Source organism: Coccidioides posadasii, chromosome 3 (assembly GCF_018416015.2).
Source record: "Coccidioides posadasii str. Silveira chromosome 3, complete sequence".
Taxonomy (NCBI): domain Eukaryota; kingdom Fungi; phylum Ascomycota; class Eurotiomycetes; order Onygenales; family Onygenaceae; genus Coccidioides; species Coccidioides posadasii.
The window spans coordinates 484,013-503,411 of NC_089409.1; the positions used below are offsets into that span (position 1 = coordinate 484,013).

Genomic DNA, 19,399 nt, shown 5'->3' on the forward strand with positions numbered 1-19,399 from the left:
ATCCGCGCCTCTCTATTTTCGGGGCATTACTCCCGTATTCAAACACTCCAGGATAAAAGAAGGGGAAGGGGGGTTGGTCGATGATGAAAGGGGGGATGTCTGGGAGAAGGAAAGCATTCGATGAGAGAAAAGAAGACCAGGCCCTGGTTCAACCCATCGCCTGGGTGGTAAAAGCGAGTATGAAGTTCACCACGCAGCAAGCAGTCGCGGGCTCCAGCTTCCCCTGCCGCCCGCAGCAGGCGAGGCGAAATTCAAATTCCCAAGTTGCGCTTTCGCTGCTGAATAACTCGGTATGGCTGCCCGTCGCTTCCTCGGAGAAAGACGCAGTAGCACATCCGGCGCAGAGAAACGAAAAGGTAGACAAGTCGCAGCGCTGGGCGGAGGCAAATAATAATAATAAAAATAATTCTCCGCATATTAAGCTTGCACAAGAGTTAGTTAAACCAACTGGCGGTTACATAGTTTAGCTAGCTTCTTCGTGAGTTGGCAATGAACTGCCCTCTCGCTTGCACTCTCCCAACCCCCTCCTTCGTCGCCTTGTACCGATTTGTCAAAGAATCGCGCGTATTCCTGCTCCGGCGAGCAAATTAGTAAGAAATTGCTAAGAGTGAGCGTGCGGAGTGATCATGGATAGCAGTTCCACGCGGACGGGAGGGGGCCGAAAGCAAGGACGGTGATGCGCGAGGACATGTTGGCGAAACAGGGGGTAAGGAGGAAACTTGGGCTGTTTGGAGGAAGTTTGACGGTGAACACAGGAAAAAAACCGGCCGTCGATTCGACCGTGTAGCCGATGATCCTGCTAGCTACGAGGAATCTTCATCGTGGAGCAGAGTGGATGGGTGGGTTTCAAGGGTGGAAATCGTTAAACCCATGATTTAGTTGTCATGAAGATGCAAAAGATGAATGTGAGACTTGAGAAAAATCCTAATTTTGCACCACTTTGTACAAAGTACTCCATGGTTATTAACTAAAGAACACTCCAATATATCAATTGAGCTACGGAGTTTACAGTTGAGCATATACAGATCAGCAACTGAAAATCTACCGTTCTGACAACCTCCCAAATCCTGTATGGCAGGTAACTTTGTCGAATATCAGATTGCGGCTTCTGCCATCACTTCTCCCTCAGCATCATGACAAGAAAAGCTTCCAGGAAGAATGCCGCCGTCCTACCAGGGTTGGAATACCCTTTCTGGGAGCCGGCACCGCGCTATTAATCACTGCTTTACCGATTATTTACTCTATTGGAAGCTGATACTCTAGACATCGGAATCGAACCGTTCCAACACCACTGTTGCCAATTAACCTGCCGTGTTTGTTTCGCTCCTGATATCCCACATCCTCTTCCGGCGAACTCAGAGATAGAAAATGCCACTCTTCTCACTGAGCACAATGGATATAACGTTGTTAAAGTTGGGAACGACTTTGTTGTCAAATTCGGGGTGGCAGGTCAGGTTGACCTCCTTGAAGGGATGAATATGCTTTTTGTCCAGTTCATATCAATTCCATTGTTTCTTGCTTCATTTTATATGGTTATTGTATCCTGATTGGAAAGATCAGGGAATCTCTGGTTAACAACTTTTCACTGCCTTCACGTCACCACATAACCTTTGCTGCTTGAGCCTGACGGGTGTTTGAGCTCCATTAGAATGGAAGCTTCGAAGCTGTTCCCAATTGCGCGACCATCTTCACCCTGAGTGGAATTCCGGGCCGTTCCGTCAGCCTGCAGATGTGCGTGATGTTGGATTGGCCAGAGTACCAGGACTGCGCATTGACACCAGCGCAAAAAAAAAAAAAAAAAAAGGTAAGACATCAAGGCAAGGGCCGAGTGCAGCGTAGACTAGCAAGTTGATTGGTTTTGACCGCTGCTACTTCACCAAGAGGGAGTGTCCCTGTCGAGTCTGCATTGAAAATCCAATTCTTTCTCACGAGCTGAACATCAGTAGCCAAATATTCCCCACCCAAATTGCACTCAAATCAGCTAAAAATAAGAAGTCTTCATGCGATTGAACAACCCACATCAAGTGCCCGCAATTCACAGAAGGACAGGCGCAACGCGATGACTGTGCCCTCAGTCGATCAACAGATAAAGGACCATCTTCAAAAGCAGCAGGAGCTCAATGATAGAATTGAAATTTCGGCTGCTTTCACAATCTTACATGAGGTAATTATCCTCCACCGATGGACTAGAACAAGGCAGCAAGCTAATCCTAACAGAGTACCAGTGACTGCCTACCGTGTACGACTCTCTGTGGAAACATTGAAAGAGTCGCTCTCCAAGTCGTCCGATGCGGGTTCTGAGACCTTGCAACGGCATGGGTGGCTGGTTGGACTGGTTTTTGGGACCTCAGCTTGAGCGCTCGTCATCATCTGATTCTGTGTGAGGTACAATTCTCTGTATTCCGAGCTCATCGCATTCCTTTTTGAACAGTTCGAGGTCGTGAAGTTTCCTTTGCAAATGCCGCCAGCTCGGGTTGATGTATCTCTAGATTGAAGAAATCGCCCAATCTTTTTCGGTATTGATGTTTATCAGATTTATATTAGCCAGGATCAATTACATCGGTGTAGACATTCCCAAAGTGCAGTGGTTGCATCAGTCCATGGGCAATAAAAATATCCCAGGAACCCAATTTTCTTCTTGCAGAGATTGGAGAGCGGGAGTTTGGAAATATTGCTGGAGTTCAGGTGATACTGATATTCGACATCTCTTGTTTCTGACTCAAACACAGACACCAAGATATCATATTACAGTCGATTATACTCCTTCAAGATTCCAAGCACTTCGCAACCACTGAGCCAAGGTGGAGAGTACAAACATCTGCAGAGGGATTGTGTGACTCCATTCCCAGTCCAATACAGAGACGATATTAAGGTCATCGTCCACAAGTATATTCGCAGAGCGTAGATCACCATGCATCAAGACAAATGGTCCATGGTTGTGTTCCGGTTTCACCCAATCCATCAAGAATTGGCGGGAGTTATGTAGGCCATATAAAGATGAGTGAGCATCTGATTCACCACAAACACTGTCCCGTCTCAAGTGAAATTCATCCAGTAAAGCTTGGTGAATCATAAAGATGTAGTCAATGGCTGAGTGGAATACCTGGTTGGGTGCAATTAAGCGAGACGGGTTAAACCCTGCAAGTGTCTGTTCGTTCATGAGTATAGAAAGAGGTCGATTATGCTCAAAAACCCAGTTCTTGTCGTTTGAATCAAGAGTAAGTGCACCAATATGGTTGAATTTGCTGTTGGAACAGTTGGAGATAAATATCCACCAAGCTTCGCAAACAATCGATGTTTGTCGGAATCCGGGAGCTTGGGGATATCAATGTTGATAAGTGCTTTGCCATCAATAAAATCAAGTAACATAAATGGCAACCCAAGAATGTTATCTTTTCCTAAACAATATCCATGCAGACGTGGAATGGGGATAGTAGTCTTTCCTGTGATGAGCCAGCATTGTGGATGTGAATGGAGGCATCTACGCCGTACCTGAGCTTCTTTCAGGTAGAAGAGCTTGTTTGCAGGGTTTGTACTGTTTGCGCTTGATCATCATGATGTTTTTGTTCACTGTTCTAAATTGAATTCAGACCAACATAGCTCCTTTACGGCTTGCCACCTAAGGCAAAAAAGGCCAATCACCAAGGGAGTGAGTTAATTATCCTTAAGACTCTTACATTTGCTATCCTTCTTCCCTGTGATGTTCCGGGTACACAAATCCTCAGCAGGCAGATCTGAAAACAACAATGACAATAGCAAAACGGTTCAACCTCCACTCCACAATCAAGGGATGTTAATTTCCCGCTCTCAATCCAAGGAGAAGGGATCTAATTCCATGATAGTTAGAAACTTACTTGCTCTGCGGCGGACATGTTTCAGGCGGAGCAGTGGGAGACGTGATAATATAGTCGTTTTCGAACAAGGCCTGCCCGAGCTTGACGGCCTCGATCTGGTTCTGCGCGCATGTGCTCGGCATGAACCAGTAATAGCACGTCGGGCTCGGCGAAGGAGTCGGTTTTTCGCTGTGCGTCGACGCGTTTTGGCCCTTGGTCGCATAGTGCGGGTTGGCGACCAAATCGACCTCTCCCGTCGCGAAATCTCGGCTGGTCAGCACACGACGGAAGAACTCAAGCGCCAGCTCAGGCTGGTAGGCGGGGACCATGTGGCCTGATTGGTAGATTCTACTGAATGAGTAGTTTCCGTACTGGCGGACCACTCCCCAAGACTTGCTGGAGTTCCCTGGGCCTTCGAGCTGGATGTCCGCATAGCCAGCTGCCCGGAAGCCGGCAGAATAATTGGACTCGACGGTGAGACTGACCTTTTCGCCTCCAATCCAGTTGCATGCAAAGTCTCGATCGCCGTATACCAGAGCCACCTGGACGTTGGATTCAAGCAGATATGCAATGTCCGCCAGGTACCCTCTCTTGTCGTTTCTCGCATAGTCTCCTGTGTTGGTAAAAGCTTGTCCAATCGACAGAGTTTCCCTCCGTGTAGTTGACGGGAACGCCCAACGCCTGCTGCACGTCTGGAAGTGCCAGATATCCGTCATAGTACTCGGCCGGGAATGGATCCAGGTAGCAGTGGGCTATATCGTAATAGCCGTATTTGTTTTCACTGATAAAAGGAAACTCGACGGCAGTCTGACAGAAGTCGCTGGCGTTGCTACACGCCCAGTTAACCTCGTCATTATTACCGAGGGCTTCGGGATCTAATTTTTTCGCGACGTTTTGACACTCAGAGGTCCTTTGGAGACAAGGTTCGAGACTTGATTGCATTTGGTTGTGAACCGACTCATTTACTGCCTGTATCCCGTAGGAATTGTTGAATGCCATTATCGGGAACGAATACTCTTGAAGCGGCAAGTCAATGCAGCCGTTGATGACACCCAGATTTTCCAGAGCCAGTACTTTGCCCTTGGTGGAATTAGCTTGAATCTCTGCATTCCTCTCCTTGATATACCTCGCGAAAGCTGGGCCATACCGGCCCCCGTACGACTCCGTCCAGATGTTGATAGCGAAGTTTTGCCGATTGTTGGTATACCTGTCAAAGTCCTGTGCCCAAGTTTCAAGAAAGTACCAGAACTGCCTTGCCGCATTCTCCGTGGTATTCGCCGTATTGCTTATATTCTGGCTCGCGAACAATCCTGCGATTTTCGTCGTACTGTTGTTGGGTACTTCCCCAGCATAAATGGACGCCGTTTCCAGGTCCATGTACCCCTTGGTTATCACATCATAGCTGAACCCTGCCTGCACAGGCTGGTCGACATACAGCATGTTAGAATATTTATTCCAGGAGTAGTTGTTTGGCACCGATGTCTTGGAATCATTGAGGACATGGCACGGCCCATTCTCGGCAAACAAGCCGAAAACGGAGGCAGAACCTGGTCCGCCATTGAACCAAATAGACAGCGGATTTTCTTGTGGTTTGTTTTGAGATTCGAAGTACCAGAAGAAGAGGTTGACCGGGTACGTCTGGTCCACGCCGGTCATAGCACTGGGTGGAAAATTGACGTAACCGGCGTACGACGCCGCTTTCCCGTCACAAATACTCTCCTATGAAGAATTAAGCGAATATTGATTACCTAGGAGACTTGGGACTGGATGGGTTACCTTCACTTTCTTATAGGTGATATTGACTCCCGGGAGGAACTTCGAATTGATGACCGTCAAGCCTGTTGGTGTAGGAGGATATCCGGCTTGGATCACTCCTACGAGAGAAAGGAGCTGAATTAGGGTAAGCATCCACATTTTTCCTTTGTTTAGATAAAACTGAATAAAACTGCGGAGTTTGACTAGGATTTGGTACCTGATGTGCTCAAGCAAAGGAACACAATTAACCCCTTTGTCCGGTACTTTGATCTTTTAAATTAACTACTTCACAAGCTTCGGAAACCGGATCAACCTAGAGCAATCCTATATCATATCATCCTTTTTGATAACCGGTTGAGAATGGCTAGATTCAGAACGCGGCTTGCATATGTGTATGTACCCAGGTGCACACTAGAACCACGGTTTGTTATCAACCTTAGCTAGCACTCCGCAGAAGTCCGAAAATGTTTATCCATACAGGTGTTCAGCAGTGAGCTATGAGATCACTGCTTGTACTATACTTTCAAATACGATGAAATACTCCGTATGGATGCATGCATATAATGCAGATTTGACAGAAGTAACTCCCACTACCAACTCAGTATGTAATTCACGAGACACATGCTAGCAATTTGATCTGTAAACCAGAGAACCATGGAAAATGCAGCCATCAGACTGCAAATATGACGAAGCCCGAAATAGAGACTTTTCTTTTGCGCTGATCAAGTAGAACAATACTAGCAATCTGCAACAGGATGCGCAGCTGCGCAAAAGGGTCTCAAGTCTGAAGCCAACATGCTTTTGACTGCAAGATTCACCGTGGCTATCTCAGGATACTGTGCTTCCGGGATGAAATTCAAACTTCACTGCATCTCGTTCAAAAACGAGGCAGTGAGTCGAGCCACCATGATGGAAAGCACCGATAATATCGCCCTTCTTAACGGTTTCGTCCCCATCAGTATTGCTAAACCATTCGCAGGTTGACACCTCGGACATCCCAACAGGAACAAACGCAACGAGCCCGATGTTCGCGCCGCCCGTGACCCCCGTGTCAATGATAAGAACACCCCGAGCGGCTACATTGGTGATAAAGCGTTGCGACAAATCCGGGCCACTTGGATCCGGCCCGCTCGAGCCGCCAAAGCCCGCAAACTTTGTCTCTGCAAAGTACGTTCCATCAATGAGATCTTTGTGTACAACCTTTCCTGTAACTGGGGAGTGCCAGCAATGATAAGAATCCGCACTGAGGAACGCCTGATATGCCGCGCCACCCACGAATCTATCAGGAAAATTCAAGGCTGCTGCCTTGGTCCCCAGCACGTCGTACAGGGAGTAGGGGGCCCCATTGAGCCAGAATGTATCGCGCCGGGAGACATCGGTGTCGAACGCAAGAGGGTGGGATTCACAAGCATTGATGACAGCGGCGCTCGCATCCAGGGGACGAACCGTATCATTGAATTTCCGCACAAAGAAATCATCCCAACACTGATAGCCAAAAACCTCCTTGGGCGCCGTCGGTTTGGGACATTTGAAGTAGTCTGAAAAGTTATCGGATTGCAAGGGAGGTGCCGTAGCCTCCTTTGCCTTATTGACCAGTTGCTTGATAGCCTCGTCCTCGCCCCAATGAGCTTTACGCAAAGCGTCATTCCCTCCCGATTTTTCTTTGAGGAACACGCCCCACGTCGTCAGTATTTCTTTGAGGTGCATATTGACTTCGGGATGCGAAAAGAACTGACGCCCGCTTTCCGTGCCCATAGGTTAGTCAAGAATGATATTGAATGGAAAGCCAATAAGACCAGTAGGTACATCCTTTCCCCTTGAATCTTTTCCCGAAAACCACTCAGGCACCCGTGTTAAGAGAGTTTGGAAAAGATATAACATAGTCTTATAGCTTCGGACTCGTTTCTTGAGGGTGGTTGCGTCCCTATCATAGGGCGCTTTGGTGGGCACTTCGTCGGACATAGAGATAGCAAGGCTGTAGAGAGTCGGATTTTGCTCAATCGCATCCCGGAACTTCGCAACTGGGTTTGGTTCGCCGACGTAATATTCAGGAATAGATGGCTGTATATCTTGAATGAGGGTTAGCCAGGCTTTGCGGAGCTTGAAGTCTCGGGCATCCAAAGCCCACATCCATGAAGGCTTCCCGTCGCCATGACTGCTGACTTGGTGGAAATAGCTGGCAGAGGCCTGCAGAGTACCGGAGCACATACACGCATTGTCGAAGCTCTGTGATCTGGCTGTAAGTGCGATATTGTAGGAACTTCGTCCGCCGTTCTTCGTCCTCTCCAGTTACATACGTGGCTGGCCGCTCAGGCTTGGCTATGGATAAGATCCGTGGCGTAACTTGTTTAGGGATAGTTTGAATAGTTAACTGATTGGCCTTTTTGCCTAGTTAGTTAGTTAGTCTATTAATATACAGTACTTATAAGCTTAGTGTGTTTAGATAGCTGCATAGTACCGAGAGTTGTGTAACTAGTCTTGGCACCTGACAGCATCCAGCGCAAGCAACGCAACTCAGGGATAGTAATTGCTGATTACAGTTCCTTGTCGGCCAGAGAGCTGGTGTGGATGGTGTTCCTGGGCGGCAGAATCTTTCATGTCTGTTTCAAACATGATTTTGAATGCTTGAAGACTGTGAAGATGTACTAGTCCTGTCACACAAGCTCCAGTTCTCTCTCCCCCCCAAAGGTAGTGTGTCCAGTGCCTGCTGCACGCGGCTCCTCTCGCGCTTCCCAAACACAAACTCCAAGCCGATGAATAGGCGCTGTCCTGCAATCCTTGCTCCAGCTCCCGAGAGCGTCTGAGAACTAACCCCAATTTGACGACGGCAGCATTACCTTTTGCTTTATATCCCAGTTGCCTTAATAAAGGCTTGGAACGCAGCTAATATTATCTGATTCTAACGACTTGTTTGGAATTCCGAGTTCACCGAGAATGTAACAATCCAAGAAAAGCGTCAGACCTCCCTAGAAACCATCGACCCTCCTGAATTCCTCAAGGGTGGTGACCCAGGCTCGAATGGAGCAGCATTTCACCCCGGACAATGGTATTATCCTGATTATTGTGCTTCTTCTCATCTTTCTTTTGAACCTTTTTGGATGATGCATTCAGCACTGTCTTGGGTTTTTCAAGATCATTAGAGCAGGTGGCACAATGGACTGCTGGGGGATGATACACCAGGTATTGGTGGCATCTGATCCACCGTGTGAAGAAACGTCTGGCCTAAAACAGGTGATTGACTGTTGAGTTCTGTCACAGGGTCCACTTCGAGCCGATGTATGTCAGGCTTGAAGTCCGGGCGGACTGCCTTCCCGAACCTAAGACCGTATACCTGCATGATAGCATAAATCCGATCCTCGGGCACTGATGTCGAGCGATATCTGGCCGTTCCGTACTGGAAAATGGGGTTTTGTGGAATAGAGATAGTAGAACCCGGCCTCCATGATCTGCTCTTGTATACGATAGATGTCATTCTTCGTCTTTGCTCGCTGACCATGTGGTAGTTGATAGAGATATGAGAGATTCTGGCTGTTGTGAGAGTGGGATGGCATCCTTCCTCTCATGATAGTCTCCTGCAGCGCCAATAGAGATGAGAACCACGGATCTGCGAAGAAATCCGCGACGGCTGGGTCTAGAAGCTCAGGCAAATTCTGAAGGCTGGTGGTCGTCACTGCCCTCCCATCAATATGGTCCCGGACCTCGAAACTGCGTTTGCAAATCTGACGCACACTCGACGCCATTGCGTCAGTGCTCAGAGATGAAAGCCACGCAGAGACCTTGTTTGCCCTTTTGAAAACGCTGGCTTGGTACCCAACCTTGGTGTCAGTGTCATTCTGGTCGGTTCAGGCTACATCTATCCATACCCATTCAACCCCATTCCGCGCCCTGTTGATAATCTCTTTGAAAGCCTCTACCGTGAAAGTGGTCAGGATCAATTGGTGATATTGCCCACGTCGTCGCCGAAACTGGTAGGGCGTCCGCCGTGATATCCTTGATCCTTCAGCGACCCCATGTGTAGGTGACGATGTTGTATTTTGGCGCCTCCGATACCTTATCCGTCTCCGGTACTGACATTTATTTTCCCCTTGCCTTTGCACTGGCGCCAGGCTCTCCACGTAGAGCAGTCGTCCGGCCAATAGTCTGAGACGTAGTCCTGATTATACAGAGTGGTTCTCTGCTAGGGAAGAGAGATAAGATCATTCCCCTAGCCAGGTGCTCGGTTGCGTACCATTTTCGCAAAGCTTGGGTCCCAATAGGTAAATCGGGTATTTTGGGCATTTTCTGGATGAAAAAGCTAGCGGGAAAAACAGAGAGGGGAAAGCGGGGAGCCGTTAGGAGGAGGCCGGGGTTGATTTGGGAGGGGGGATATTAAATGCTGAAGAAGAAGAAGAAGAATTAATCCATGCATCCAAAGGTACGGTATTCCATTAAAACTCAGGATTTCGCTAAAAGGAAGACTATAGTTGGCAGCGAGAGAATCGCATCGTCATGATGGAAGGAAAAAGCAGCGAAAAAAATAAAGGGCCCATCAGACTAGGCCCTATCGCCACTTTAGAGCAAGGGTTGCTCTGAACTCAAGCGCAAACATATTTCATTATCATAGACGACATCTATCGGACATGGCTCTTTTCCCCACAGGATGAAAGAGTGGTTGGCAGCCAGCTTCTGTCAAAGAAGAAGTGAAGCTACAAAAACGAAAGTTGGTTTTTGATGATCATCAAATTTTTCATTTATGGTTAACCCTGAGGATTCAATCACAAACTAATCAACAAGCAAACAGGCTGTTCACAAACAAAAAAAATGGAAAAAGAGAAACAAGGAAATCATCCATGTTCTTTTATCCCTCTAGCGTCAATCGATATTTGAATCGGCGCGATTTCTCTTGGCAAACCTAGCTGACTAGTCAACAGGGAATTTCTTTCGATAGCCTTGGATAACTAACTTACTGCCCGCTTAATGAGGCTCGCAGTGGACCACGATGCCCATGTTACCGTTGCAGGTTTCATACGGAGGGCCGTGCAGATGGCAGCCCGAGGGAGTGTTGTCGCAGCAAAAGTTGCAGCCACCGAGGTTGGTGCACCCGGATGGCATATTGCAGACCAGGACTCTCGACCTCGCCGGGGTAGCGGCGGCCGCGAGGAAGAGGGCGGAGAGAGCGGTGAAGACGGAGAGCTTCATGGTGTCACGAGTGCAGTCTGAACTGGCCTTGAACCGATGGATCGCTGAGGGATTGTTGGCTTGCTTGGCTTGTTCGTTCGCTGCTGGCGATGCTTGCGGATGGTCTTTCCATTCATTCTCAGCGAGTCCGTCAAGGCCCTTTTTATATCGCGACTTTTCCCTCGATGTCCTTGACTCTCCATGAGGTCCAGTTTTCGCTTCTGCTCGTATACCACCAGAGTTGGGGACCTCAAGGGCAGATACAGTTGCATGGAGTTCAATACTCCAGCTGTCGTCGCCTCTCCGACGGGCGTGCGGGAGACACGTTGGGCTTGCTTGAGGACCCTCGGAGAATATTATCCGAGTCACTTCGCGCACATGGCAACCCACAGTTTCGGCTTTGTTTCTTTTTCCTGGTCCCTCTCGTTTCTTTTCTCTGCTCCGTTTCGCCAGTTCCCGCTAGGCTGTCGATGAAGGTACTCAACTCCCTTCGCCAGCGCGGGATGCGGCGTCTTGGCTATCCTATCTCTGGAATAGCCAAGCACGACGGCAACGCCCAGGCACACTGTCAACAATTATGGGTATCTCAGCATGCTGTTGAAATTTCCGCTCGTGGGAGGGGTCCGCGCAGACATAAATACAGCCCTCACGTCGTATTGCTATCATGTGAACCCAGTGTTCCTCGACTTTGTCCCTCGCACCGAACTATACACCGCCCAAAATGGTTCTCAATCAATGGGTCGTTGTTTCAGTCTTATCTGTCCTCCATGGACATGCTCTGGCATTTCCACGACCTGAATATATTCCACCGTCTCCTGGTGGCGGCTCTTGCATGTACGCCGGGTTACCTCCCTCCCATATAACTTGCCTTTCTTGGCTGACCACCTCGACAGCTCGGATGGAGACCATGGGGACTGCTCATCGCTCTGCACTACCACCTCGTCGTGGACGGGCATTGCGACCTCTGTCTCAGACTTCGGCGCCTTCAAGAGTTCCCTTGATGCTAAGTATGGCACGGAGCCTTCCTCTGGAGACCGTATCCCCGTCCACACTACTGCCTTCTCCTTCCCCGGAGCTGGATACATCACTGCGTATGGCTATTACGACTCAAAAGCCCTCTCTTCAGCCGGATACAAGATAATCTCTGGCGTGACCACCATCACAGGGTCCTGTGAGCCAACAGCAACCCTTCCACCCTCCCCCACTGGCTCAGCATGCGAACCCCATGGTGACCATTGTAAGTTCTGCACTCTGTCTTGAAAGGACTCGGAATGATGCTGACCGTTATAGGGCACTGCGAGCCACTTCCAACACGCACCACCGAGCCCGAGCCCACATGTGAGCCTCATGGCGACCACTGGCACTGTCCTCCTGGTGTTCCTGAGCCCACAACGCCGCCACCAAGCGAACCATCTATCCCGGCAACTACAGGCACTTGCGAGCCTCATGGCGACCACTGGCATTGCCCCCCTGGTGTACCTGAGCCCACTACGCCACCAGGCCACCCACCGCGCGACAACACTCCCGGAGACGATGAATGCGAACCCCATGGAGACCACTGGCATTGCCCGCCCGGTGTCCCAGAACCAACAACCCCTCCACCCGCATCACAGCCTACCAACAGCGCTCCTGCTGGAGAATGTGAGCCTCATGGCGACCATTGGCACTGTCCTCCCGGTGTTCCAGAGCCCACTACTCCTCCACCTGCATCACAGCCTACCAACAGCGCTCCTGCTGGCGAATGCGAACCCCATGGAGACCACTGGCATTGCCCGCCTGGTGTCCCAGAGCCCACTACTCCTCCACCCGCATCACAGCCTACCAACAGCGCTCCTGCTGGAGAATGTGAGCCTCACGGAGATCATTGGCACTGTCCCCCCGGCGTCCCAGAGCCAACCACCCCACCACCCAGCTCTCCATCGCAGACCAACGGCCCCCCAGCAGACGAATGCGAACCGCACGGCGACCACTGGCATTGCCCACCCGGTGTGCCAGAGCCCACTACTCCTCCACCTGCATCACAGCCTACCAACAGCGCTCCTGCTGGAGAATGTGAGCCTCATGGTGATCATTGGCACTGTCCTCCCGGTGTTCCAGAGCCCACTACTCCTCCACCTGCATCACAGCCTACCAACAGCGCTCCTGCTGGCGAATGCGAACCTCACGGTGACCACTGGCACTGTCCCCCCGGCGTCCCCGAACCCACCACTCCACCCCCGGCAACCTCTCCATCCCCCACTAATCCTGTATTCGATGGCGCCGGCTCGAAGAACGGGCTCTATAATATCCTTCAAACGGCCGTCCTGGCCGGTTTGGTCGTCGGATGGGGTCTACTGTAATTAATTCTCCTCCCTTTCCCCCCTCCCTTTTTTTTTTTGGTGGCTTTCTTTTGTCTACTGTGTACCATTCATTTCTTCTCGCCCTGTTTCCTCATCGCCGTTTTCGGTGGAAAAGGTGATCGGTGTGTTCAGGAGCAATTATTAGTCTTTTTCTCCGTCTTTGGAGGGACACATTTACCCTTACATAGACGGCGACATAGATAGTTCTAGTCTGGACGGACGTCAAATAATATTATCATCGAAAACAGAAGGAAAGAAAATTTAATCTCACAATAATTACAAAAGAATAAAGAACTTGCGCCCATCCTCCAGATCCTAAGTCCATCATCGTATAATTAAACACTTTGGTCAATGTTCATGAGTAGTTGTAAAATACATGCAAAATCCAGAGTAGTCCCCAATTCAACCAAGCGTTTCGAGAGGGGAAACGGGGGAGGGAAAAAAAAAAAGAAGAGAGTGAAGCCAAAGAGAAGATGACCAAAAAAATAAAAAAGAAGGCCCTCCCTTGGATTTATGAAAATTTCCCCATAAAGCCAACCTTTGTAAAACTTTAGTGAATTTCTCCGCCCATGGTAATAAATGAGTATTGATCCAATAATCCCGTCCTGCAAGCACAGGTATCGAAGATGCATAAGTCCTGCCTTGCCCATATAAAACCCTTCAACCGATGCTCCAAACCCGATGAAAGAAACAAGAAAATAGGGTATTTCAAAGTATAATCTAAGACGATCCCGGTTGTGACTTGGTTTCCGGCTGAGTCTTGGTCTCGGACTCATCTTGTGACTGCGGTGGCGCTGCTTGGATTGACGTGGCTTGATTCGATGCATCTCGTAACGCTATTTTGGCAGCTACCTCAGCTAACACTCGAGCAGGAGGCTGTAATGGCGCATCAGTTGAGGGTTCAGGTAATTTTTCCATGGGCAATTCAGTGGTCATCGTCGAGGATACTCTGGTTTTGCCTTCAGTGGTAGGCTGGGTTGGCACATCAGTTGAGCGTTCAAGCGATGTTTCTATGGGAATTCTAGTTGGCGTCGTGGAGGGTAACTCCATTTTGGTTTCGGCGGTAGATTGTGTTGGAGCGGCTGTAGAACACTTTGGTGGCGCTTCTGCCGGTGCTTCAGTAGTTTGCTTCGAGACTAGTTCAGCTGATTCTCCGGTTGGGGCCTCGACTGAAGACTCGATTTGTACATTGATGTGTTGTTCAGGGGCTACTTCTCCAGATGTCCCGGTGACTCCCTGCGAGGGTGATTCAAGCGGGACTTCCGAGGTCGCCTTGACTGGGTCAAGAGGGAGGGGCGTGTCGCCGGTTGGCACTTCAGGAGTATCCTGGGTTGACTCTTGAACAGGAGCTTGAGTTGGCGGATGGCATGGTTGCTTTGATTCCACTCCCTGGTCTGTAATTGTATCCGGCAACGACGGCTCCTCTTCAACCTTTGGCAAAACTGTGACCACATCTGGGGTAGTAGGGTCCTGAGGCATTGTTGATGGTGGAGAGGCTATCTGTATCTGAGATGGCCCAGGCGGCAGAGATGATGGTGGAGACATGGTCGTGGGTGCAGTCGGTTTATCTTGGGCTTCGGAATGGCGTTGATCCCTTGTAGCATCAGCGGGAGGAGCACGGTTGGCCTTAGCGTCCCTATTGAAAAAGGACAAACTTGTTCGGGAAGATGATCTCTCATGATCGGAGGTGGGAGGACTTTGAGATCGTCCGAGATCCGACTCCTTGTCCTTCATGCCATCTTTTACGTGGGAGACCTTGGCCTTAAATTTACTGAAAAAGCTCTTACGCTCTTCATCGCCATTATCCTTGGTTACAGGTGGGCTTGTAACGCTGGTGCCACTGACCACATCGGATGACTGAGAGAGCAGGGTCGAAGTCGAGCTTTCCTTATTGACCCGCGTTGTGTCATTCGCCATAATCTGGTTATGTATATTCGAACTTGCGAGTGATGAAGTGCTAAAGCCGGCACCTGCATGAGACCCAAGTGGCGCTGGTGGGGAGATGCTGAGTGAAACTGGTTCACCGGCCCGTCTTGACGACCGATGGAACCTCCAGCTCCGCCTCTTTTCCTTCTTATCAGTATTCTCCTCAGTATGTTCCAGATCTGATTGGTCCGTTACATAGTGCAGGGAAGGCGAAGGTGTTCGAGATAGAGTTGACTTTAGGATACTCTCCGTGGCCACTTGAGGACCGGATCTCTCCTCGGAACCGCTCTGGCTCGCGAGCGGCGTCATCGCGGTGGCCAGGCTGCTTGTAGTAAGGATCCTCGGCGTCGAGACGTGTGATTGATCCAGATCCGTGTCGGATAATCCCCGCACCAAAGGTGGAGGCGACGAGCCAACATCGTATGAATTGTCGTGAAGTGACTGCGTTGAGCTTTGTGCACTTTCGCTGGCACTACCTGGTATCCGACGTTTTTTCCTTAGTCTGTTAGGCTGCCTACCATCTTCAGGAGGGCTAGACCATGCAAAGAGCGATGACAGTTTCCGTTCCTTGTTTGGAGTTACCACCGGTTTTGAAATAATGGGTCCTGGAACATTCTGTTGAGGCCGGGCCTCAGCGTCTGCTTTCGCCGCGGGAGGATTAGTATCAAGACTGAGGTCCGGTCTCGTATTTTTGGCTTCGTTCATGGCTTCTATTGATGACACACGGCTCTGAGATCGTGATGCTAGGAGTGGGGAGGCGGATGGTGACAGTCCACCGGTCGGAGGGTTTGACGGGTGGGGTGACCGATTGAAGGCAGTCGGCGACAGACCAGGTGGCCGCTTTGAAGGAACGGTATTGCTTCGATGGACACCAAAGCTGCTAACCGACCTTGGAGTTGCTGGACTCGTAACGTTCCCTCCAGATTGTTTGGAAGTCTTGGAAGATACAGATACGTTCCTACGCAAAGTTTCATATTTGCGAAGGCTATCCGCACCGCCACTGGCGTTGGATGCTGAACGACGTATGCCGGATTTTGCTGGATGCGCATATATACCTTCTTGCATCTCTTTGACGGTCTGTTCGTCTGCCGCAGTGCCCGTCATGCCGAACAAAAAGTTGTCCTGGTTCTCGATGAGGAAAACAAGAACGTCTTGGCTCAATTTATATTCTTGTGGCGACATGTCATGATTGGGATGGGATAGTAAACCAGGCTGGAATATTGCCGCAAGATTGCCTGCCGTCATTCGATTAAGATCGGACTTGGACGCGAAGACAGTTAGCAGATCTAGTATGTAAAGAAGAAGCTGTCGGTTCAATGGAGGCAGCTCTTTGATCAGCCGCTGGTATGTCAGCACAGCTTCTTCTCTGGTAAGGGCAGCTGTGTTGTCCGACTGTTCATCTTCCCCGTCAACCTGGGTTTGGGGGTGGCCGCGGCGCAAAGGGTCACGGAACCGTTCATAGAAATCAAGCGGGACGATCGGCTCGGGGAGCTGGTTCAGGTATCGGCGTAGGATGTTAGCAGCGTCGTGCACAGTGTATCCAGTCCAATCAAGACCTTTCCCATATCGATCTGGAGAGTTAAAAATTTCTTGTAGATCCTTGATTCTCTTGGCGGAACCGCTCAGGCGAAAAATACCCTCGACGTCCGTAGCTATAACGGAAGAAGAAAGACATCAGACGATATGACCCCCCTTAGGCTAGAAGGCGCAGAGAAGACCCTACCCTTTTCTTTTAAGAATACCCCACATTTGGCCACCACTATGGGAACGTAGCCATATACGAAGCTCTTGCCATCATCGCCGGTAAGAGATATGGCGACATTTGCGTATTTGATGCTGACGTTGAGAGGAACGCCGAAGATGCCGGCAGACTGCGGGGCTATATACCAAAAAGACCAATCAGCTTAGCTTCACAAATAAGTAAGGAGAGCCCTGCTTCTTATAAATGATGTAGGGAGCAGTGGCAGCACGTGCATTATGCAGCTGTGCGGGAGCGATGGCAAGATGGAGAAGAGATCGAAGGGAGAAAGGGCCTTTTTTTCTTTTTTTTTTTTTTTGGGGGGGGGTTTAGAGAAATACCAGTCTCGTCCTTCTTTGTGTTCCGCTTGAATTGTTTCCACCAGGAAGCTAGATCCCGCCTTGACGGAGCAGAGGGAACATCTGGGGACGATGACGATGCAGCCCCCGAAGCTGCAGGAGGAGCGCGTGCAGACGGCGACCCGAAGCTCTGCTGACTGTTTGCCATGGCGGCAAAACAAGCTTCTCTAGATAAGGAGAGGGAAGTTCCCCCAGCAGAGGAGGGGTTGGTGGTGTGTGCACGAGTGCTAACGTTCCGCGAAGTTGTGAGCGGTCAAAGCTGGGATGAAAGCAAGAGAGAGAGAAAGAGAGAGAGAGGGAGAGAGAGAGGAAAGCCAAGAAACAGAGGAGGTCCGGACCGTCCTGCCTGAAACAGGGTGGATGGACGGATGGGGACTAGAAGTTCAAAAGAACAGGAACCACAAAACGTTAAATAAGGCTGAGCGGTGTTTAATGTGGGCTGGCCGGTTTTTCCGGGTCGAGATTTGGGGACAAAGGGGAAAGAAAAGGAAAAAGAGAGAAAAAGTAAAAAAAAAAAATATAAAATATAAAAAGATAAAAAGATAAGGGCTAAGATAAAAACAAAATAAAATGCGGGATGTTCTTGAAGCTATCACAATGAGAGTCGACAGGATCGAAGCCCGTTCGTGATGCGAATTTCCGCTGCTCGGGGATCATGGACGAGGATGGCTTGGCATCGAGAGCATGGACGATGAAGCGCACCACTAGGCCAGCGACAGTAGAGGAGAGAGGAGAGGAGTTGTTGTTAGGGGAGTGTTCAGTGAGGGTTCGAAACGGTCGGGGACGGAGGTGAAGTTCCAGAACGAACGAACGGCGCGGTTAGTTCCCCAGCCCACAAGGACGAGGTGGAGACTGGGATGAAACGAAGGGAACCAAGATGAAGAGAGAAGAACTAGACGCGACAGCGACGGAGCATGACGGAACGGGGCTGTTGTTGGAGGTGGCGCGGGGGGGGAGGTCAGGCTGTGGAGCGAAGGGAGACGAGCAGTGAGAGAGGAAGACGTTTATTGAAAAAGAAAAAAAGTAAAAAAAAAGGGGGGGCGGAGGATGACGGGGCAGTGAGAGAGACAAGAAGAACGGTTGAGCGAGGAAATGAAAAAAAAAACAAGAGAGATTTGAAAGAGAAGCAGAGGAGAGAAAGCGGAACAAGCAACCTTTCGACGGGGAGAACGAGCCCTGGCCAATCAGCGTGCGCCGTTTTGCTGTCGTGTCTTGCCTCTTCTGGTAAGGCGACTCTGGTTTAGTCACGTGGCGATGAGATGGAAAAACTTTACGCCGGGTAAAACTTTCGTGGAAAGAGCAAACCAGCAAGAGAACTAAAACAAAAAAAACCAAAAAAGAGAAAGAAAGAGAGAGAGTGAGAAAGAACCAAGAAGGAGAGAAAGAGCAAAAAAGAGATATATATATATATTTATATATATAAGAAGAGGGAAAGCACCACTGTCATTCACTCACCAGCCATGGACGGGTAATTCCTTCCCCTGACACCATTTCTCCCCCCTCTTCTTTCCCTTTTCCCTTCACTGTTCTTTTGGGTTGGCGTTGTTGCAGTTTGATCCTTCCCGCTGACTGACAGATGTTGTTTACTCGTTCCAGACTCACCGCAGCCGAGCAGCAGGAACTCCAGAAGCGCATGGAGAAGAAGCAGATCAAAGAGTTTATGGGGGTAATAAAAACCAGCATCCCAAGCAAAAAACACACCGCCAGGCTAACCATCCAAAAAAAAAAAAAAAAAAAAAAACAGGCCTATTCCATGATCGTCAACCGCTGCTTCGACGACTGCATCAACGACTTCACCACAAAGTCTCTCATCTCGCGCGAAGAGGGCTGCGTCAACCGCTGCTTCGACAAGTTCATGAAGACCGCCGAGCGCGTCAACCAGCGCTTCCAGGAGCAAGGAAACGCCATGATGCAGTCCGGCCAGATCCCCGGCAGATAATCCCCTTTTCCTTTTTCCCCTCTTCGCCCTTTCGGCTTCAATCGTGCTTTTGGTTCGGCCTCTGCTGCATTCTCCGGGCGCTTTTTCCTTTTTTCTTTTTTTTTTTTTTCTTTTTTTTTAAAAATCTTTGTTGGTTTCCCCTGGGTTGCCTGTGTTCTTCTGTGGTTTTGGTTCGGGTTCATCGGATGAACGGGGATATGTTACCTGAAAGCAGCATTATAACTGTACACTATTGTCACCTAAGTTTTTTTTTTTTTTTTTTTTTTTTTTTTTTCCCCCAAGTGGGATTTAGAGACTCTAGTCCTCGTTCGCTCTCCTGTTTGTGTTCTGCTTCTGTCATCTCTCTGCCCACG

At 49.6% G+C, this 19,399-nt stretch overlaps 8 protein-coding genes across 8 annotated transcripts; 3 read left to right on the forward strand and 5 right to left on the reverse strand.

Moving 5' to 3' along the window:
- Positions 1 to 3,850: 3,850 nt before the first annotated feature.
- On the reverse strand, positions 3,851 to 5,747 carry D8B26_005065 (uncharacterized protein; the record flags this gene model as incomplete). Its single annotated transcript, XM_066124705.1, has 3 exons — positions 3,851 to 4,375; positions 4,419 to 5,552; positions 5,610 to 5,747. The coding sequence occupies 3 exons, from the start codon at positions 5,745 to 5,747 to the stop codon at positions 3,851 to 3,853; spliced, it is 1,797 nt and encodes a 598-aa protein (XP_065980786.1).
- A 669-nt stretch (positions 5,748 to 6,416) lies between these two features.
- D8B26_005066 (uncharacterized protein) lies at positions 6,417 to 7,295 on the reverse strand (the record flags this gene model as incomplete). Its single annotated transcript, XM_003066693.2, has 1 exon — positions 6,417 to 7,295. One exon carries the CDS (start codon positions 7,293 to 7,295, stop codon positions 6,417 to 6,419), a length of 879 nt encoding a protein of 292 aa, XP_003066739.2.
- A 51-nt stretch (positions 7,296 to 7,346) lies between these two features.
- On the reverse strand, positions 7,347 to 7,718 carry D8B26_005067 (uncharacterized protein; the record flags this gene model as incomplete). Its single annotated transcript, XM_066124706.1, has 1 exon — positions 7,347 to 7,718. The coding sequence occupies one exon, from the start codon at positions 7,716 to 7,718 to the stop codon at positions 7,347 to 7,349; it is 372 nt and encodes a 123-aa protein (XP_065980787.1).
- A 1,187-nt stretch (positions 7,719 to 8,905) lies between these two features.
- D8B26_005068 (uncharacterized protein) lies at positions 8,906 to 9,455 on the reverse strand (the record flags this gene model as incomplete). The annotated part of the gene is made up of 2 exons (XM_066124707.1): positions 8,906 to 9,390; positions 9,452 to 9,455. 2 exons carry the CDS (start codon positions 9,453 to 9,455, stop codon positions 8,906 to 8,908), a joined length of 489 nt encoding a protein of 162 aa, XP_065980788.1.
- Positions 9,456 to 11,298: 1,843 nt separating this feature from the next.
- On the forward strand, positions 11,299 to 13,494 carry D8B26_005069 (uncharacterized protein). Its single transcript, XM_066124708.1, has 2 exons — positions 11,299 to 11,982; positions 12,036 to 13,494. The coding sequence occupies exons 1-2, from the start codon at positions 11,971 to 11,973 to the stop codon at positions 13,086 to 13,088; spliced, it is 1,065 nt and encodes a 354-aa protein (XP_065980789.1). The 5' UTR covers positions 11,299 to 11,970; the 3' UTR covers positions 13,089 to 13,494.
- Positions 13,495 to 13,611: 117 nt separating this feature from the next.
- Positions 13,612 to 17,625, reverse strand: D8B26_005070 (uncharacterized protein). Its single transcript, XM_003066691.2, has 3 exons — positions 17,090 to 17,625; positions 16,734 to 16,889; positions 13,612 to 16,662 (listed from the first exon to the last, which is right to left on the reverse strand). Exons 1-3 carry the CDS (start codon positions 17,253 to 17,255, stop codon positions 13,805 to 13,807), a joined length of 3,180 nt encoding a protein of 1,059 aa, XP_003066737.2. The 5' UTR covers positions 17,256 to 17,625; the 3' UTR covers positions 13,612 to 13,804.
- Positions 17,626 to 17,679: 54 nt separating this feature from the next.
- Positions 17,680 to 18,351, forward strand: D8B26_005071 (uncharacterized protein; the record flags this gene model as incomplete). Its single annotated transcript, XM_066124709.1, has 1 exon — positions 17,680 to 18,351. The coding sequence occupies exon 1, from the start codon at positions 18,022 to 18,024 to the stop codon at positions 18,349 to 18,351; it is 330 nt and encodes a 109-aa protein (XP_065980790.1). The 5' UTR covers positions 17,680 to 18,021.
- Positions 18,352 to 18,567: 216 nt separating this feature from the next.
- On the forward strand, positions 18,568 to 19,046 carry TIM9 (protein transporter tim9; the record flags this gene model as incomplete). Its single annotated transcript, XM_003066690.1, has 3 exons — positions 18,568 to 18,575; positions 18,704 to 18,773; positions 18,852 to 19,046. The coding sequence occupies 3 exons, from the start codon at positions 18,568 to 18,570 to the stop codon at positions 19,044 to 19,046; spliced, it is 273 nt and encodes a 90-aa protein (XP_003066736.1).
- Between the last annotated feature and the right edge of the window lie 353 nt (positions 19,047 to 19,399).